Source organism: Aphelocoma coerulescens, chromosome 4A (assembly GCF_041296385.1).
Source record: "Aphelocoma coerulescens isolate FSJ_1873_10779 chromosome 4A, UR_Acoe_1.0, whole genome shotgun sequence".
Lineage (NCBI taxonomy): Eukaryota > Metazoa > Chordata > Aves > Passeriformes > Corvidae > Aphelocoma > Aphelocoma coerulescens.
Window position 1 is genome coordinate 4,650,494 of NC_091018.1, and position 19,519 is coordinate 4,670,012.

Sequence of the window (19,519 nt, forward strand, 5' to 3'; positions counted from 1 at the left end):
ACTCACTCATTCACTGTGATTTCACTTCATCTAAGGAAAAAAAGGGAAAAAAAAGGAGAAATTGTCAGGCAATTTTGATTGCAGTATTTGTCTCATGTCCTCTGTCAGCAGTGCCCACTCACTGCTCTTTTGCTGGATCTTAACTCATGGGCACATTGTGGACAGAGAACCACACAGGGGCTCCTCCAGCCCAAGAGTCCACCCAGCCAGGATTATCCCAGCAGGTCCTGGCTGCCTCAAGTCCTACCAGAAAAAAGGGGAATGTGAACCACATTAAAGGCCCAAACATCTCAGCCAATAACTCTCATCCTGGTCACTCCAGAGTTTAAATCACGCTCCAACACTTTATAGGCAGTTGCTGCCAAGTGCTCCTGACAGATACCTGCCTCAGACTGCACACCAGGAAGTCTCAGTTCCCCACAGGACAGGCTATTTTTGGAGTAGATTCCACTCCTCCTGTCCTCCACCAGTCTACCCCTCTGTCCTAGATCCAGAGGCATCACTGCATGGGAAGCATTAGCACCACCAAGCCCTGCTTATTGTGCTCCAGCATCTCTGAGGAAAATGCATCTCTGTGTTCACCTCCTCTCCAGCACTGATAATGAACTTCCCCCTAATTAGACCAGCAGAAATACATCACATTTCTGCATGGAAAGGAAAGCCATGCAGAGTGCTGGCCTGCAGGGTGTAGTAATCTTAATGCAAGTCAAAAGCACTGGAACATTCACAGCGTATCTCCTGCACAAGTACTGACCTGTATTTCCTGGGTATTCTGCACTAACCCAGAAATCAGAACCTAGAGGGGAAACTGGGCCATAAAGGGAACATGTTTGGCCATAAGGATGCAGCAGCACAGCAAGGAAATTGTGTCTGTGCTCAGGATTACACACTGGGCTGAGCATCTGCGCTGCCGCGGAATGAAAATTAAATGTGGTTTATGCTGTGGTAATGTTCTTTGTTGACTAAATCAGCCTAAGAATAAAGTAAACTTGTGCAGTCACACAACACCCCCTCATGTTATTAAAATATGTCATTCTCAGATTAATATGCATACCTCAGAGTAATTATGCCCTTGTAACTCTGACAGTATTTGCATATGACGTTCGTCGCTATTCAATGTCAGAACAAAGAGGAAGATGTCAAAATAATACAAAGTGTCTCAACTAACAGAAATTTAAAATCTGTAAATCACGCTGAATTACAAACAGGAAACATGCCACAAGGTGAAGAGTGACACTCAAATGGATTTTGATTTGTCAGTTATGGGATTTTCTGCGGATAAGCCTCATGACTGCCAATTCCACTCCCCACTTCCTCCTTTTTTTACTCCTCCAACTGCTTCCTTCAACCCAGAAGGGTTGAAGTAATTCCTGAATTACTCTTCTTGTAGGGAGAAAATAAAAACAATTCTAAGAAGGCAGCTGAGGGCAGTCTAGGAGGTTGTGCTGGGGAAAGCAGCCTGGCTCTTGAGGAGAGCCTGAAGAACAGGACAGTGCCCGCAGTGCCACCTTCCACTCCAGCTTTTATTGGGATCTAAGGTTCCCAAGCACAATCCTTATGTTCCTACAGCCCACCAACATGAAATGGTTGTGAAGTAAGGGAATGCAGAAGGGGGACAGAAATCTTTACCCACTGACCACTGAGCTGTCACGAAAATCCATTGTCCAAAAAAAATCTATCAGTACATGAATATTTAAAAGCTGTAGCCAAATAACTATGAAACTATCTCTGCAGAACATTTCACTGCTGTGACCCATCACTAATGCAGAGCAGCTGGGATGTCCAGACCCATCCAACCAGGCTGCTCAGTGAGCAACGATTTACAAATAAAAGGGATTTATTTTGCTCCTGGGATGATACTTCTGGAAGTTTTATTTGAACTGATAGTTAGGGAGGCATATAATTACATTTATGCAAGTCCAAGACACAAACCTTCCACTGATCATTTTGAAAGAACATTAATTACATTAGTTAATTTTATTTGTATGTGTTTGCATTTGGGGATTATTTCAGTATATTCCAAAAACTGCAATCTGGCTATCAAAGGATCACAGGTTTAACTGCTCATACAGTTGCACATGATGCCCTAGGTAAAACAGGTTTTAATCTAAGAAACCCCAAATCAATCCCTTTATTTAGATAAATGTCAATTAAACCACCTTTAGAAATCTGATTCAGCTTACCAAAAAATTAGGACACTGCATAAAAATACATTTTGGTTTCTTGATAAACTCAAAACCCAAATCACCCTAAAGAACTGAGGCTCGTGCTCTGCATTCTAAGAGTTTAAAGTTTAAACTGCTTTGCTACTTACCAACCCCTCACTGGGCATAATGCTGGTGAGATGAACGACCTCGAGATGTGCTGACTGGGACACCAGAGAATCAGATGAGAGTGAAATGATGTGGTCACAAATCCCAGACAGGGTTTTACACTGCAACGAAAAACAAGGCAATAGAATCCCTCGTATCAAACTGGAACTACAAGTGAAGAAGTTCTTATTCTCAGAACCAACCAAGAATAAACAGATAATTTTAATTCGTAACATTGTAAAAACTACAGGTGTATGAAAGTCAAGAGCAAGTGGTTAAGGGAACAGAAAATATCCATAAATGTCAAGAAAATGTACTTGTATGTGCAGTTCTGCTGTAGAAGGGTGTCTGCATCTGAAACTGTTGTCTCCACTCCCACTATGTGCACTTTGAAAACAAAAGAACAAACCCAATGAACTTTATCCTTATGATTATAAATACAATGGAAGCTGAGTGAAACATGTAAAAATAAATATCTTATGCAACTGAATAACCTATTTTGGCTACTGAATGATGACATCATCCCTGCCAACTGTGATAATTAGGTGAATTCTGCTCTACAACTTGGAAAATTTCCTTTGTTAAAAATTACCCTGGCAGAGAAGTGCCTTAGTTAACCCATTTCCTGAAGTAAAATTCTTATGCATCTTTGAACACATCCTTTAACTGATATTCCACATCACCATGACTATGCAATGATTTTGTTATCCTATCTTCCAGCTAAAGATCTCAAAATCTTAGTTCAAATCCACACAAACCCCTTCAAAGCAGGAGCCCCCTTGCATAGACAGTAGCTGTGGGTCTGACAGATTAAACCCCTCTGTGAAAGCAAAGTTTGTGGGTCAGAGAGGAGCTGAGCTGAACTCTCAGACAACATTCATGTGGAGAGATTTATTCCCAAATTTCGGTGTGTTGCTCAAAGCACTCCTTCAAAAAGGCTATGCCCAAAAATGTTTGAACCTAATGTGAAAGAATTCATTCAGCTGAGTCTCAGGATGGGTTTCCGGTCGAGGCTGTGCTGTGTGCATCTATTTTGCTTTGGGGACTATACTCTCATTTTTCCTAATTATAGCAAATTCCAGTGAAATCCCTTGAGGGAAGTTTTGTTTCAGGCATTCACAAAAGCATGAGGCTTTCTAATATCTCATTTGACACTATCCATAGAAGTTAAACAAATAAAGTTGTCACAATGAATAAGTTAACTGCCTGAATTTGTAGGTTGTATTTCCATTCTCACTGTGCAGTTACTCATCTGGAAATCCAAGGACAGCTCTGGAGCCCTGGCTGTGGCATCTGGATTTTGTATCAGCTGCCAGATGCAAAGCATCCCACTGAGGTGTGTGTGACTGCAGCTAAAGGTCACCATTACCACAACTATTTCAAGCAGTTTCAGCTCAGGGCTGGAACCCCTGAGCAGAACTTCGGGTCTCATCTTCTCCCAGAAGAGATGGACAAACTCAAAAAATCTCCAGTGTGGTGGGTGCACTGTGTGTGAGCACATCCTTGATCCAGCTTTTGAATCACTGGCATATCAAAAATTCATATTCAAATGTCAAAGTTTCCAACAGAAAACCTCCCTTATGCCTCAAAATTTGAGAGCATTGGTTACAGATTAGATGCAGGCTAAATCCCAGAGAGAGAACTTTCTACTGTAATACTTTAACCTTAGAGTAGTGTCATAAAAATACTTTTTTTTTAGTAAAATAAACAACAAAGAAGTTTTCAATCAAATCAACCTGGTCTATGGAAGGTGTCTCTGCCACAGTTAGAACTGTGGGCTAAAAGTTGTGAATATATGTGTGTGTGTGTGTGTGTGTGTGTGTGTGTGTGTGTGTGTGCACTCCAAATCCCAGAAGGTATCAGGTGCTTTTTAAAGCTCTATTCATACCCAGGTTTGCAATAGTAAGCTTTTTTTTTTTCTAAAAGTCACTGCATGCTTTCTAAATTTAACAGCACATCAATGTTTTATGACAGATTTTAATCCCCACTGGAAGCAGAGTATGTGCAAAAGGCTTTGAAAAAAAGAGGAAAGAAAGAGTCAGGCACTTGGGCAGCACTTGTCAAAAGCTTATCTGAACTTGTAAATCCTTTGAGAGTTCCCTTTCACCACAGGCTTTAACTCTATCTCAGTGTCAGTACAGGTTTTCCATGCTGGTACCAGGAAAATATAAAGTATTTGAACTTAAAGGCCAATATCTAATCAATAATCTTGAATAAGGTTCTTCCATTCCCCTTTGTCATCAGATGTTTTTGAGTGCTGAAGGCACAAAATGCTCGGTCTGACAACCAGTGATGCACCAGGTCTATGGATGTGATGGCTGGAATTCCACACCAGCAGTCCTGGCAGGAATATTAACCATACAGAATACTGTGCAGCTTCTAAACCTAAAACAATAATTTTGTATTTGTAATTGATTGTAGCTATAACAGAGAGCATTACTGTGGGGGGAACTTTAGCTTTTTGCAACTGAGATAATTCATCAGAAATTATGCCAGAGAGTAAGGAACTTTATTTTCCTCTAGCAGCCTTATTTTTTTACAGAATCATTTAAGTGTGTGGGGTAAGATTAGAGAGCACCAAAGCAGAATTACTTACCACATGAAGAATTTTATTTTCTGTTTCATACACCGTACAATCCTGTGGTAAAACAGAAAAAAAACCAATTAAATGATGTCACATTAAAGTTCCTATTAAGAAATGAAAGAAGGGTTTATGCTGTTGACAGTCTCTTCCATATTCCTGATGAACCTTACTACGTGTTACTTTTAGAGTAGTCATCTTTCTATTTTAGCTATCATTTTAAGAATAATCAATATTACACTCCATAATTTCAGCATCACCCTTACCTTGCTTTTTCATTTAGGGCTATTACAGGGGCTAAAATACTGCTTTTCTTTCATGAAACAAACCATACAAATTGCTAAAAGGAATCTATTGCTTATTAATACTGAGGGAAGGGAAGTTCCCTCAGTAACACCCTCTGGAAATCAGGACACAGCCATGGCAAAGTTTTAACCATCCCCTACAGCTCTGCCCCACTTCCTCCTGCCAGGTACACTCCAAATCTCAGGCTATATTCTGCTAAACATAAAATAAAAAGGAAAATGCAAAAAAGAACTCTTCCAGGCAGAGTGAGATTAGAACAGGGTCCCCCCAAGTCTTGGTCCCCTCTGAGGGCAGCCCTGGCCTGGCCTCAGCTCCCGGCCAGGCTCCCTCTCCCCTTATCATGTTGGGAAATTATTAAATCCTTCTCCAAGTGCTATTCCACATTGGAAAAGGCTTTCTACAGAGCAAGATATGGGAGAGGTTAAAAAACCTGTCTTCTTTATTTAGTTTTTTCCTTGAATAAGCTTTCAAGTAAAATTTAACTTACTGATAATACCTGAAATATCCCTTCAAGTAACTTCAGATTCCCTCAGCTGGTCAGAGCCTGGTGATGGCAACACCAATGTTGTGGGTTTGATCCCTATATGGGCTTAAGAGTTGGACTTGATAAACCTTGTGGGTCCCTTCCAACTCAGAATATTCTGTGCTATCCCTTCAAACAGCTTAAGATTCCCTATAGTTCTCAAGATTTCCTTTTTTTACTGGATCTTAATATATTAGGGACCAGAGTAAAGTGCTTCAGAACTCCCACAAAACAATTCCAACCCCCTCATTGCCTTTACTCTGGACACTCAGCTTGGGCTGGGACACCTTCTGGAGGTCTCTGCTCCCCTTTTCCAGCAGCCCAAACCCTTGGCTGTTCCCATCCAGCTCCCAAACCTCCTCCCTTGGGTGTCCCTTCGAGGATTTTGCCCCTGAGCCCGTCTGAGGCAGCTGCTCTGAGCCCTCAGCCCAGGGAACTGCCCCTCCCTCAGCTCTGAAGGTCAATATTTATTTTGGAGGACTGCTGCTTCTGTGGAGAAATTAATTTCTAAGTGACTACAGTTTAAAGAATATTGCTACAGAATAAGGAAGTCAAAATCAGAAGATTGGGAGCGCCAAGGAACACAGAAGAATTTATATTAGCATTTCATGGTCAAGTATCCCTTTGATGTTTCCTCTGTATTCATACTGTTATTTTCTAGAGCACAAAAAGAATTCAATTAGTCAGTTTGGCTGGCAATGCCCAAGGCAGTTTTTCCTGCAAGTTTTGCACACTTCAAACAGCTCATCTGCCATCTCCTTTTAACCCTCCACGTACCAGGAGAACAAAATGATCACAGCAGGGCTTCCAGCTTGACTTCAGAGCTAATGTTCCTGTCTAAATTATTCCTTTAATTTCTGTGCTAGAAATACAATATGAGCCTCCCTCTGAACAAACTTAATTACTTCAGGTCAAAGAATAGAAGATGTATGTATAGTAAAACTGAAATTTTACTGTTTTGTAGAGCAGAATTAATGTTAGCTGTACTTATGTTGCACAGTCAAGATTACATTAGCATGAAAAATGTTAATGGCTTTGGGATTCCTTCCAAAATAGATGCATATTGACTTCTTTTTTAAATACATCAGACTAGTTTAACTGAGAGGTTAAAAGCACTTGCAATGTTATACTAAAATATTGAGATATGTAGGTCACAATATTCTTCTGATTTATTTTTCTCTGATACATAGCAATGCACTAGGGATCTCATTAAAAAAATAATCTTCCAGGAGTACCATTTATAGAATGTTGATCTATTTTTCTTAGAAAATAAATAATAGTTATAGTCACATTCTTTCTACATTCTCCAGTAGCAAGATGACATGATAAAGATATTTCTTCTTAGAGTTTAAAATAACCTTAAAATTAATAGCTGTGTTCTATTTCCCCTCTGTAAAAGGATAAAACACAGGAATTACAAAACCAGTCACAGCAGCAGTGTTGCAAACCAGGCAGGGACTGCACTGTCCTGAACATCCTAAATTGAAAGGTACAGCACACCTTGGTCTCTGATAAAGTGAAACTGCTCTTCTGCATATTCATAAAGAGAAAAGGTCAGTGGGGCTCGTGCCCACCCACAATCACTTCAAAATTTTAATTTCTAATTCTGAAAGAAGGAAAAAATGCAAGTACCACAGGAATTTGAGATACCATAAGAAATGTTTTATGGCAAGTTCTTGAGGACAGTTAACTAACACATAAAAAAATGTAAAATACTTCATTCATTAACTTAGTTCAATAAAACAGCATGAGTTAAGTCAACTACTGAAAAGAAACTGAGACCCTATAAAGGAGCATTTCCCACCACAACACTGCAGGAAAGTTCTACAGCAGTCTTTGAGTGGTGGATATGACAAAGGGATATTTCAAAATACATTGCTTGCATGCACAAAATTAAATACTTCTGAAATTCACACGTTGGAAAGAAAGAGATTGCTCTGGAATTAGGCAAATCTACAACAGCAAATGCACTGAACTGACTCATTTTACTTGGTTCAAAGGTAGAGACTTGATCATAATCTATTTTTAGAAAAGAGTGAACAGATGTTTGATGAAATTTTCTTTAGCAAATGCAAGCAAAATAAGATGGAAGGGCTGGAAGCTGAAGTCTGCAAAGTTCAAACTGAAAATAACACCCAGGTTTTGCATGGCAGCTGCAGAATCAGAGGATAATTCAGGTGGAAGGGACCTCTGGAAGTTATCTGGTCCAACCACCTTCTCAGGGGAGGCTAATTTAAAACTTACACCAGGTACAGAAGTTACTAAGAAACAACAATTCCTATCAATTGCAGTGCAAACCAGATGGCTTTAAAAAACCAGAAAAGCCAGGCTTAATCCAAAACACACTGTATTTGGCTAAAAATGGGGCAAAAATCCATTATAAGGTGTCTGAATTCAGTTCAGTGAGGTTAATTAGACAGTAATAAAGGGGAGAAAGAGCAAAATTTTGTTTGGCTTTTGTTGGAAAAAGTTAGGCTGAGTTGTGCTGACATCCTTTGGTAAGACATAGAGACTTTTTGTCGAGAGAAAGTTTGTTTGTGCAGGTTAATGAGTGTATTGGAAGCATCTACCTCAGATTTAAGCATCTTTGACATAATGAGGAAAAATTAGAAACCCAGATGCCACTAGGACTGGGGAACTCTTCCTACTCAATGAAAAATTAACCAATGGCTGCATTTTATGAACAAAAATCCAACCCTGTTCTTCCCCAGTTCCTCCAGTTGTCTTTCCCTCAGGGCAGCCTTGGTGCCCTGAACAACCCCAAATTTAGTTCAGTTATTCTGGTGGATTCCTTTTCAGAGCAGGAAGGAGAGTGAGTGCACCTTGAAACTGAGCTGCAACTCAAAGTGAAGTCAGCAGAGAGCTCACACATCTCAATGCTCTGTTCTAACCTGCTTCTTTGCATATTATAGACACATTTTGATGGGACATTGCCCCTCAAAATCAGGATGTTTCTGCAGCTCTCTGCTTGACATAATTCTTTTACAGTAGCTTCGTGAAGGTGATCAAAAGGGTTAAGAAACCTGGGCAGAATAAAGTACATTTCCAAACATAAAGGGACAGCTGTAAAACTCCCCTAAAATTAGAGAATGAGGTTTTCTTTTAACCAGCATGAGAAGATGCTGTATAAACAAGTGACTATTCATCACAGCATTTGCATGGTACATAAATAATTATAATACATTAAAATAAATTTGATCTAAGTTATGTCACTCAGATCACACAGGACATCTGAGCATGAAGATTCATAAGCACTTTCTATATTAAACTAAGGTTACAGGGTAACCCTGTCAAGAAAACTCACCTGGAGTGGCAGCTGCAAGTTATGCACACAAAACACATTCATTTTGCACAAAATGTCAAAGACATTCCTCACTTAATGTGCCAAATCCGTACCCTTGACTGCTGCTTTCACACTGGCTGAATGAGGTATTTATGATGTATATAATTCATAAAACAAGGAGTATCTGAAAGGATCTGAGACCCAGGTTTCTATTAGTTATGCCTTTTAATTCATATTCCAGCCAACAGCTGAGCCTGCAGTTCTTGTTTAGGTGAGACATTTCTGCTTTCACACATTAAGGTCAATTTTCCTCAGATTTAGTGACTGCAAAGCTGTCTCTCTATGACTGATTTGGTTTTATCTGCTCTTTCTGGTGCTAAGTTTAATATAACATCAAAAGATCTTAATAGACAACTATCAAACAAGCCAGACCTGACAATAAGATGAAGAAAAGACAAAACTTGATTTGTAACCTGAAGAACTAACCAAGCATTTTTCTTCTTGGAATGACTTGGAATTTATGCTAAAAGATTGTTTTTAAGTTGTCAGAAGGAGGACAGCTTTGGGACTGGAGCTGAAGAACTGGAAAAAATAAAGAACCAAACTATTGCTGGCAGAGGAGAGCAGAATTTCATCTGCCAAAAGCTGAGAAGTGAACGACAGAAGTGGAGACAGCAATTCAAAATTACTCTATTTTCACCTGGACCACAGGGAAAAATCAAACTCACACAAACAAAGTGCAGTATCAGCTGAAGGACAGAATCAGAATCCAAAGTTTTTATACTGTAGAGAAGTTCATTTTGCTTAGTCTGTAAATCAAAAATAGCCTAGTGCTATAAGCACCTCGTAAGAAAAAGCTTAATAAAGATACATAAATAATTAAATGCCGACACTGGAATTTCTAAACTAAGAACAGAGAAAAAGAATCTTTTCTTTGTGCTGCAAAAATGCATGAATGACAAGATTCCCAGGAAGAATAAAGCTGAACATTATAAATTAAGGATAATAGTGTAAAATACATATTTATTAGCCTTAGTTCTTTAGCTCTAAGAACTGAAATAAATTGAAGCAGAGGGGAAAAACAGTTTTCAGAACTACTACTCCATTACTACTCCAAAAAGCATTTGAAATTGAGTGAGTCCTGTGATTGGGCTGCTGGGAGGGTGCATGGAAAAACCGTGGCAGCACAGGACAGAGGTGGCAGGGAAATCCTCTGTATTGGAGACAGGCCCAGCTTAAAGTCCCTACAAAACTGGAGCTTAAGCTAAGCTTTCTTCTTGCTTTCCCTCCTACAACCCTTTCATCTTTGTCCTTTTTTATTCACTCCCAGACAGCTGTGCCTTTTCTCTGCCTTTTCCACATATTCCAGTAACACTCCTTTGTCCCATCAATATTTTATCCCCTCACAAGGGGAGTGGCTCATTGTAAATATTTGTAAAACTAATTCACCCTCCATCTTTCAGTACCTGTGTGTCACCTCTTGTCTTACTTTGGGGCAGACACTGTCAGACACTGTTATTTTATTGTTCTATTATATTATTATAGAGGTCACAGCACCAAGCCTGACTTCAAGGAATGTTTGGACAAGGGTCTCAGGCACAGGGTGGGATTGTTGGGGTCTCCTTCGTGGGGCCAGGAATTGGACTTGATGATTCTGGTGGGTCCCTTCCAACTCAGGACAGTCTATGATTCTATATACTATATAGAACTAAAGACCAGATAACTTATTTTTATGTTCTGGTGGACTGTACCATGTCACAATTACCTAATGAGTGTCAGTGATGATTGCACTGCTACCATGATCTCTTCTGTAGTTAGTTGGTTTAATGTTAGGAATATTTCATGTTCATCCCTAAACAACTTCCATGCTACTGGGTCTCCTCTCAGTGAAGAAGCCACAGTGCAGATTCTGGATATATTTGTAAGTATTTTAAGAATTTGTCCCTGAAACATTTTGGATCATTCCTATTTTAATCTGGAATAACCTGTTAGTAGTAGTTAAGCTGCTTCCCACTGTGTTCAACACTTTTCTTTTGTTCAACACTCGCATGGTGGTAAATCACCTAACATGAAATTGTCTACTCAAGAGCAAAGTGGATTATTTTTAACTTCACAGGGTCCTTCAATCTATCCAGGAACATCCCCAAAGCCCAAAAATCTTCCTGTCCCTCACAGAGAATGAGAGTATGGAAAGAACAGAGAGGTAATGCTGTAACAACTTTTCTGGTGATGTAAAAGCTGTAGTTACTTTCGCTATTGCAGTTTTAAGCAGTGATGTGAAGAGGACTCAGAGCAGAAGAGAGCCACTCCTACCTGTTGCACAATGGTTGTTAGTTCCAGGCACAGTTGAACAATGTTGTTTTTCAGCAGTGAATATTCTGTCACGCTGACAAACGGAGACCTGGGACAGGGGAAGGACAGGTTTATACAGCATTAAGGACCATAACTTACTCTATAAGCAGATATATGTCATATAGGGATCAGTTCCACATCACAGAAATGCCAAATCATTTTAATCTCCAGCAGCAAGATGCACAACTTTTGTAATATACACCTTTGGAACAAGAAAAAATGCAGGCAGGATGTAAACTGGATTTTGGTCAGAACATCAGAAGTTATCGTACTTATGGAGAATAGAAATAGGAGCTTTCAAATAACTCTAAGCAGCCCAGATTTCCTTTGTACTGCTCATTAAAAAAGATAGCATCTCTGGTATGACATCACTCCTCAGCAGCAATCAGCACCTTAATTCAGAGAGCACAGTAATGCTTACTTAGTCACAGCTTCCTGCATGCTCAGATTTTCTTCAGGCTTTCCAAATTCTGGCTGAATCTGACCCCATTTGAATTTATAAGAACTGACAAGGTCATAGCCTGAGAGAATATGACTGCTGGCATTAGGTTAGGAAGATGTCACCAGGATTATACAAATCCTGTAAAGGAGGGTGATTCACTCTCACTGTGATTTCTAAGGTACCATTTATACATTCCAGAGCATTCAGATTCCAGATAAAGCTATTTACTGCTATAACTCCAAAGAGAAACAAGCCATAAATGCTCTGATGCTATTTATGTTTTGGTTTCTGTCTTGCCACAGTCACAGAGATACTTTTAATCAAGTTTCTCTGTTCAGAAATATAAAACACCAGTGGCTGATTGTTGAGCATTAACCAGCACACCTGTACCTAACACATCCAGCCTACTCCTCATAAATAAGAACATTTAATTTTCAGACTAAGCAAGTACTATCATTTATTTTGAACATTCTTAATTGATTTACTCAACTCCAGATTTTCTGTCTTTTTGATGGCTGAAAGACAGCTCAAACTCCACAAGCTTTTCTTCCTTGCCCTTCATTCTGAAATTTATGATGATGTTACTAGGTGTGGCACTGAGAATAGCACAGAAATATTCATTTCACATGAAATCCAGCTGAAAGAATCTCAAAAGGTAACTAGAGCAAATGTTAAGACTCTCCTGACAGGGAAGGGTACTAAATTTTGCTTCCAATATTTGACAAATTTGTAAAAGTTTAGAGCTAGAATTCCAGACCTGCCATTTTAATATTAGAATAAAAGAGTACAAGAGGCAAAGAAAGAACAAATAGAAAACTCCCCAAGGAATTATTCTCATGCACAAGGGATCGAGGAACAGTTAATTACCTGTCCAGCCAGGCGAGTAAGTTCTTGGCAGCACCAATCAGGTCAACTACAGAGGTAAGAAAATCATTTGGCAGTCGTCTGGAGGCCCTGCCATCGTAATGGCCACTCCTCCTCCTACCCGTTATAAAGTTCTGAAGGTTTTTGGCCGAGGCGTTCAGCTTGTGAGACAGAGTTCTCAGGTTTTCAGTCTCCAAACCATAATTCTGAGGGAAAGAAGAAGATTGACAGTGTGTGGTCAGCTACACAAACCAAACTGTGAAGTGAAACGTCGTGGTTGGCTTTGGCTGAGAGGGTGGTTGTGGATACCTGGGTAGAGATTAAACAAGAGTATTTGGGGTAGGACACATGGGATGCACCCAGTGTGTGACACAACCTCTGCTATCACCAGCAGGCACAGTCCAACATGACTCACATGTGTCCAGCCATGTCCCTGAGGGACAGGCAAAAAGGATCCCATGTGCTGAGCCTCAAGGTCTGTCCCAATCTCAGGAAGTGCAGGTGAGGAGTGCACTGTCCTCTCCCTGCTGTGGCCCACGGGTGTCTGTCACCTCAGCATTGAGCACTCCCACTGCACTGGATCCCAGCCCCTGGAATACCTTCACCTGAGAAGAACATCCCTTTCCGCTGCCCTGTGGATCAGAAATAAAGTGATACATGGCCCTGCTGAGAGGCTTTTACAGGAACACCCTCTCCTGAACCCTGCTGCTGCTGGAGAGCAGCTGTCCCACATGGAATGAAACACGGAACCATTGAACCAGGTCAGAGCAAAGGCGTGCTGCTCCTGCTCCCCACGGCTGCTCAGGGAAGAGTCTGAGCAGAGAACATGCAGGAACAGCTCCTTGTGGCTCAGAGACTCCAACCAGTGGCAGGGCTTCATATTTAACAGTTCTTAGTGGATTTTTGTCCATTGTTCTAGTTCTGATGGAGGGAGAAGGGTTGAATCTAATTGAAGGTTTCCAAACACAAGTCCCTTTTCCCTTTATCCTTTATCCACATTCCTTCATCCATGTCTCAGTCCTTTAATCACGAGGCCTATTCCCCACTTAGACCCAGATAACAAGCACAGAGATATCTCAGCTCAAATACATTAAATAATTCAAAGTCACACAGAAAGTCTCAAACATGCTGAATTGAACCCAGATTTCTTGCAGCCCCCACAGGATGTAGGACATGAAAGAATTTAATGAGCATTTAAACAAAATCAGCTCTCAGAGTCTGAATTGATTGCCCACTATTAATTTCAACTATGCTTGTGTTACTGAGGATGATTGATCATGAATACTACACGTCAATATTTTTGCCTAAACTTCTTCCTCAAAGCAGAGAATAAAGAATTGCAAGGAATACACTTCTTGATGGATGCTAACATGGATATTTGTACTAGAAACAATAATTTTTGACTCCAGAAAAGGGAATTATACTGACCAATAAAAAACTTATAAACTGGGGTTGTATGGAAAGGAAACAAAGCACAAACAAACACTTGGTGAAGTGTTTTGGACCTCTGACAGCTGGCACTTGGGACAGTGCCTTCCTGCCAGCCATTCTCCCTGTCAAAGTTCACTCTGAGAAAAATCAAGGCCTTGCCTCCAGCTTGGAGGGAAATCTATGAGGAATGAAACACTTTGCTATCTCAGCTGACTGCAAAGAATTCGATTTAAAAACCAGGGAGAGAATTAATTTCACTGTTAGGCCCATATCACAGCTCAAGCACCATGGTCAGTCAGTGGGGGCTGGAGCATCCAGTTCAAGATAAAGTGCTACAGATGACAAAAACTCTCCTCAACTTTTTTCCCAGAACAACTACTGCACAGTTAGCAACAGTGTCACCAAAGAAAGCCATTCTCTTTTGGAAAAGTTTAAAGAGCAAGCTGTATTTGATATTAATGTGTCATCTGTTTAATATCACATCTAATCTTTCTTTTATTAGAGCTCTGAAGGAATTCCCTCCCCTGCTCTGTTTTTCTCTCGACTTCCACTCATGCCAAGCTGATGACTAAGTGGATGCACTGGGATGCCTTTTCCAGCTATCAACCAGCTGGGCAGGGCCTGGTTTTCCCTCAGAACGAGTTTCATTCTGCACACTCAGCAACACATTACAAGGATGATAAACTAGATCCTCCTGGTTGCTTATTCCCGTGGAAACAAGCACGAAACAAAAACCTCTCCCAATAACTTGTTATTGCATAAAAGCTCTGGAAACCTGTCACTTTGCTTTTAAGAGAGTTTAAGCAGGGAAGAACACAGTTTGACCACTGAATCTATAAGTACCAGAAGGTATTTTAGATCCCAGCAAGTGTAATCAGCCAGAGTCATCTTCTCCAGTCACTGGAAAACACAGAGGACTGAGCAGGAAATGTGTGTGAGGAAATCCACCTAGTAAACAAGTTCTCTGCTTTATCTTGAAGTTTATTGCTTACATGCCAACGACAACCTCGATTAGTGTCAATATAACATTTAAAATACAGCAAAGCATAGATAAAATTTATCCATAAAGATAATCAGAAGATGAAAGGAAATTGTTCAGCAGAGCAGAAGTGCTGATGCAAGTTAGTGGTTTACTTGAGACTGAGTGGGGCACAATAAAGGGGAAAAGATAAAAATATTATGAAAGTGACAGTAAATCAATACCTTTGTAGAAGACAGAGACATTGGGTTGTTCTGGATTTAAGTGTGTCTACATCCAAGATTTTAATTTTTAAATCAAACAGCTGTAATCAACTACCAAATGGGGAAAATGTGGTTACAAATAAACCTTGAAAGTATCCCCTTCCCCTGATGCTCTGATGCCACCAAACCCTACTGTGGCAGGATATGAGGAGAGGGTTGAAGGAAGCTGTGGCCTCTTTTGGGCTTCCAGAGTCAGCAACCAAAGGGATGGGGAATAGAGGAGATTGTTCCAGAGGAGAAAAGAGCCAGGAAGTGGGTACCCCCCAGATTTAAACTGCATCACTTGGACATGTTTCAAAACAAAGAATTGTAGTTTATGGCAGTGACTAGGCAGGTGAGGAGCCTTGTGGTGCATAGATGGCAGTGCCAGTATCCAGATCTCCTCTAATTCCTGTAGGCACCTCATCTACTTGCTGTAACTGAGAGAGTCTCAGGGCTGCCAGACTAAATCATTATCACAGCTGCCAAGCCAGACTTCAGTTTTCACAGCCATACATTCTGCTCCCCCTGTGTTAAATATGTGCTGTTCTTGTGAGCCACACCATGGAAATGATGCTCCTGAGCCTGGAAAGTTCTGTCTCCTGGCAGGAGATTCAGGTGATTTCTTTCTTGCACTGTAAATCCTAGAAATAATTTCTGGTTTAAAAAGAAAGACAGAAAAATAAAAGAGAAAGCCTCTAAAAGGGACAAGAGGGTGCCATTAGCATAGGCAGGATTATTTTCCATCCCAAGAGTGGGGAAACATAAACAAGAAAGGTTTCCTCTATTCCCTGGTTTTGTTTCACGATGATTCAGGCTGTTTTATCTCAAATGACTCAATTAGTGGAAATGGATACACAAGTTTAGGGAATGAATCCTGACTACCAAAATGACCCCAGATGTTGCCTGGCTAGAATCACACCGCAACATAATTTGTCAAATTATCCTGAAATCTGGATCAGGAAACTGTCTAATGAGAATAGAACGTTGCCTAAAGACACCAACACCCCGTTTCAGAAGAAGGGGTCGGGACAGGAACATTGCAGAAAGGGCCAAAGTAACAGCACGCCTTGAACACAGAAAGACATGACTGGAAAATCTGTTAAATACTTAAGTTATTTCATATGAAAGCATGGATCAAAAAGTAAGAACTTCTATATCTCCACTGACAGCTTTATTACCTGCACACACTCCAAAGAGCTACACAGATTATCTGATTTGTTCAGTGGCTGATCCCATGTTTTAGGCTGGAGCTCAGCAAGCCCTGACGCCCCATTCCATGACAGGAGTTGGAAAGGAGGATTTCAGGAGGCACAAATTAAACGCAAGTGTGAGATCAGAGGCAGACAAGCTCATTATGGAATCATCATTAGCAAAATGCCAAGATGAAGCTGTGCTTGCGGTGACACTTCTTAGTGAGGTGTGCAGCTGATTTAGGATAACTCTGCTGGCTGCCTGCAGAACACAGATTTATATTCAGCTATTTCCCCTCTAATTTCTCCCATTTCAGGCTCTCTGTTGTCCTAGTTCCTCCCCTGTTGGGTCTGAGCTGCTGTGCTGGTGGCTGGGGTTATTGGAGGTGGCGAGGGAACAGGCAGGACAGATCCCCCCCGGGGCTTTCACACTTGACCAGTTTTTTTGAAGTACAGAAAACAGGTGGCTGTTGTCAGAAACGGTAGAATTCAGGTGACAGGAGAAAATGCCATTTTATTTCTGAGCAACCTGAAGCAGATTCCTGTTTTTCCTAGTGCAGAGTAGAAGATAGGATGTAAGAGGGAAGTTGTTGAATACTCGCTATAGTTAAAATTGGAATTTTGGAAACTGAAATACAGGAAAACTGCCTCCAAATAGATATTTAATGCCTCTTTTTAATGTCAGGAACCCAAAATGTAGAAATAGCTAAACACACAGTCACCATGAACCTTCCTGCCCTGTGTCTGTGCCACAATTCCAGCTAAAAACTCTGCTTGTTTTGTACATTCTGGTTTGAAGTTCCACTTTTAAATAATGGAGCAAATTCCATATCCATCTGACAATATAAGATCTGAACTTTTTACGTATTCAAAGAAGTGGAATGAAAAAAAAATCTTCAGCTATGGCTTAAGGTGTTCTCACACCTTACTGCAGGTAAGCAATAACATCACAAAGGAGGATTTTATGCTAATAAAGCAATCTGGGAGAATTGCAGCTGCTAAGGTAAAGTAGGCCAAATTATTGTAGCCAACATCAAGAAAAAAATAATGAATATAATGGGGAAAAAACAGCCAAGTGCTAATCAGTTTTTTGTAAACACCAGCACCTGAATATCAAACGCCAAGCAAGAAATACCTACAATATATGAAGGGTTTATTTCTTCTGTGGAAAACTCCCCAGCATTTTTTCTTACAGGTACTGCCATAATGAAATTGTTTTGCTGTAATGTGACATACAGAGACAAAAATAATGCATGCACGTGGAAATTTAATAGGCACAGGGTGTAATTTTAGCTAAACAGTTTATATTGCATAAGTAATGAATTTAGCCTACTTTCAAAACAGATTTCTTTTTAATTATAGTAATTTTTCTTGATGTTGTCATTCGTGTGAGTAGTCAGTGTAATATATATATATAAATATATGTAGAAATATATAAACACATGGATGCATACACAGCTTTTTCTGTAGGTGGTACTTTGTTACAATTTTCACTGAATTTAAGAGAAATAAAAGGGCAGAGGAGGAGATCTGACAGAGGAGATGAAAGGAAACAACACTGACTGAAACTCAAGCACCTTACATGGAATTTACCACATCCAAGGCATTTAAAACACCACAACCTAAATATTGTGCTGCACTTCCATTTCTACATTTCACGCAAAAAGTTTTAAGAATCCTCTAAATTACTGGGAATTTAAAAACTCCATCTCCAGGTACTTCTTCCCCAGTCCAGCCTGGTTTTCAACCCATTCTCTGCTCACCCAAGAATTGCTTTCTAGTGGACCTGCAGCAGCTGAAGCAGCTCCATGGGGATGCTTTGTTGCCCTCCCTGGTCCCTTCCAGGCTGTTCCTGGTCCCCAGGGCTGGGAGCTGCCACAGCCACCCCCTGTCTCACACCTGCCTCCCTGGGGTCCCTCACACCTCTGAGACCCTTTGGGAACAATCCCCAGAGGAGCTCTGGGGTTTGGGATTCTCCTCTGGGAAAACACAGAGGGCCAGATGGGATCCTGCACCTCCCTGCTGTGTCAGGGCTCTGTCTGCTGCTCTGGCTTTGCCATAGGAATGACAATTTTTGGGATAGCATGGAGCCAGTTAGCTCTTACTAAAACCAGGCAAACCCAGCCTGTTTGTTGATAAAAGCAAAAATCCCAATTAATCATACACTGATTTTACCATGAATACTTCTGACACACACATAGAATGAAAACTGTCAAAACACACTTTTTTCTTTTAAATTTCCTCTCTGGAGGGATGTTTTTAAAGGTTAACAGTCTTTAAAACAGTGGAAACCTGATTCTGAAACACTTGTCTCCATAAAAATTTCTTTGATTTCACAAAAATTTTCTGGTGATGTTTTTATCAAACTGCTTCAAACTGAAGGTATTGAAATAGCATAAAATCAAAGTGGGTGAGGCAGTCCATTTCCACCAGGTCTGTCTGGTTTTCCTCTTGAAAAAGAATTTACAGGCTGGTCATCCTTTATCTGAACAGCAATTTGGAAAAGGCCAAATAAATTTTTCATTAGTGATCCTATGAATCAGTGCACAAGTTCAGGTCTAGAGACTGGATCCTAAAACTTAAAATTTCCTGAATGGTGAAAAAAGGGACAGGTATTACAATCAGATGCAAGTTATGACACCACTAGATAAAAAGTTAAAATAAATCAAAGAAACTAGGGGTTTTATTAAGGAGACTTTGTAAGATGTAGTTCACACAGTTTATACACTGACATATTCAATACTTTATGCATGTTTTATATATATCTATAAAATCCTAGCACTGTTGGTTTGAAAACTATATATGTATTAGGAAAATAATTTCCATTTTTATGGCTGGGGAATGCAGCTCCAGTAAAATATGGTCCAAATTTGGTTCAGCTTTTTCTTTAAAACCTTTTCTCCTTCTAAATCAGTAAATTAGCATAATAACATATAATAAATACACAATAAATATATAATAAACCCAATCCTTCTGCCTCTCTTTAACAACATTTGCCTATCATTTCACTT

At 40.1% G+C, this 19,519-nt stretch overlaps 1 protein-coding gene across 1 annotated transcript in view; it reads right to left on the reverse strand.

The window, feature by feature from the left end:
- LOC138110320 (connector enhancer of kinase suppressor of ras 2-like) overlaps positions 1-19,519 on the reverse strand; it is a 135,632-nt gene that overhangs the window by 72,835 nt on the left and 43,278 nt on the right. The window contains exons 3-6 of the mRNA XM_069015062.1: positions 12,667-12,869; positions 11,319-11,406; positions 4,909-4,950; positions 2,315-2,434 (exon numbers count right to left, since the gene is read on the reverse strand). Coding sequence (XP_068871163.1) covers positions 2,315-2,434; positions 4,909-4,950; positions 11,319-11,406; positions 12,667-12,869 — 453 coding nt within the window. The remainder of the gene's footprint in view (positions 1-2,314; positions 2,435-4,908; positions 4,951-11,318; positions 11,407-12,666; positions 12,870-19,519) is intronic.